Source organism: Talpa europaea (genome assembly GCF_964194135.1).
Source record: "Talpa europaea genome assembly, chromosome: 9".
NCBI lineage: Eukaryota > Metazoa > Chordata > Mammalia > Eulipotyphla > Talpidae > Talpa > Talpa europaea.
In genome coordinates, this window is record NC_140076.1 from 71,868,218 (window position 1) to 71,869,980 (window position 1,763).

The 1,763-nt window shown below is 45.8% G+C and overlaps 1 protein-coding gene across 1 annotated transcript; it reads left to right on the forward strand.

Annotated features, from left to right (window-relative positions):
- Positions 1-535: 535 nt before the first annotated feature.
- Positions 536-1,288, forward strand: LOC311177057 (olfactory receptor 1D2-like; the record flags this gene model as incomplete). The annotated part of the gene is made up of 1 exon (XM_084242780.1): positions 536-1,288. One exon carries the CDS (start codon positions 536-538, stop codon positions 1,286-1,288), a length of 753 nt encoding a protein of 250 aa, XP_084098906.1.
- Positions 1,289-1,763: the final 475 nt, after the last annotated feature.

Consider the following 1,763-nt stretch of genomic DNA (forward strand, 5'->3'; position numbering starts at 1 on the left):
AATTGAGGTTAAAGATTGTATGACACTGCCATTGTGTGACACTGCACTTGAAGATCAATCAAATGGGTTATCTGCAGCAAGAGGTTTAAGGGCACAGGCTCTGGATTCAAATCATGCCTGGGGTCAAAGTCTCTTTTGCTACTTAAACAATTTCATCTTGGGAAAATTACGTACTTTGAGTCTCAGTTATTTTATCTGAAAATGGGCGTAATAAAAGTACATATTTTATAAGGTGAAATTAAGATTGCATGCAAAGTTTATGACATTTCAGTAGGCACTTGATAAAAACTGGCAATTTTGTCGGAAAACTGTTCACTTGTCTAGTTGTAATGACCTTTGATTCTGAACATACAGCAAGCCCAGGATACGCTGGAATTTAACTTTCCCCTTGTCCTGTGTGTAGTCTGTTACTTCCCTGACCTGCATTGGGATGTCCAGTGGGAAGGAGAATGGAATGGGAGTCAGTGAGTTCCTCCTTCTTGGCATCACCAGTGACCAAGAGCAGTGGTGAGTCTTCTTCTGGATCTTTCTGTGCATGTACTTTGTCACTGTGGCAGGGAATGCACTCATCATCCTGGTCATTGGCTCTGACCCTTGCCTGCACACCCCCATGTACTTCTTCCTTACTAATCTCTCCTTTGTTGACATCTGTTTCACTACCAACCTGATCCCCAAACTCTTGGTCAACCATGTGATGGGAGCATGGACTATATCTTACCGCCACTGCCTGACTCAGATGTACTTCCTCATCACCCTCGCTTACCTAGACACCTTTCTGCTGGCTGCCATGGCACTTGATCGTTACGTGGCCATCTGCAACACCCTGCAGTACTGCACCATCATTACTCCCAAGCTCTGTGGAGGACTGGCTGCTCTAGTGTGGATTTCCTCCAGCCTCATCTCCCCGGTCCACATGCTCCTCATGAGCAGACTGACTTTCTGCTCCTCTGCCAGGGAGATCTCACACTTCTACTGTGACGCTTACCTGCTCATGAAGATTGCCTGCTCAGACACACTTGTCAATCAGTGTGTATTCCTGGGTGCTGTGGTCCTATTCGTGGCCCCCTGTGTACTCATCATCATTTCCCACATCCGTATAGTTGCAGTTGTCCTCTGGATTCCATCTACCTCGGGAAGATGCAAGGCATTCTCCACATGCAGTTCCCACCTGTCTGTAGTCATCTTGTTCTATGGAACTGTCCTAGGGATATACATACGACCCCCAGACTCCTTCTCAGCCCAGGACACAGTAGCAGCCATCACGAACACAGTGGTGACCCCATGTTAAACCCATTCATCTACAACCTGAGGAATAAAGATATGAAGGAGGCTGTGAGAAAGCTCTTCAGCAGGGGCTCAAAACCTTCTTAGCAGTAGTGAACACTAGGCTAACAACTGGAGAGGTCCAAGACTTAAGAACATAGAACTTGACTCTGAACTTCACCCCAACAACACCCACTTTCACACACTGACAGATTATTTTTAGGGAAGAAAAAACTGAAAATAGAGGAAATTTTCATATGTACTTTCATCTCTGAGAAACTCAGAGGCTCCTTTTGGTTCTCTCCTCCACCATCCCCATTACCTCCACCATCTTTAATTTTTTTAAAGATTTATTTATTTATGCACACAAGAACTGGGGTACAGGTCAGAGGTGTGGGTGGTGAGAGGATTCACCAGAGACAGAGTGGGAAACAGAACAGGCAGATCTACAATACACTGCTGAGGGGAGCGGTGGGAAAGACAGGAGAGATCTGCTGAAC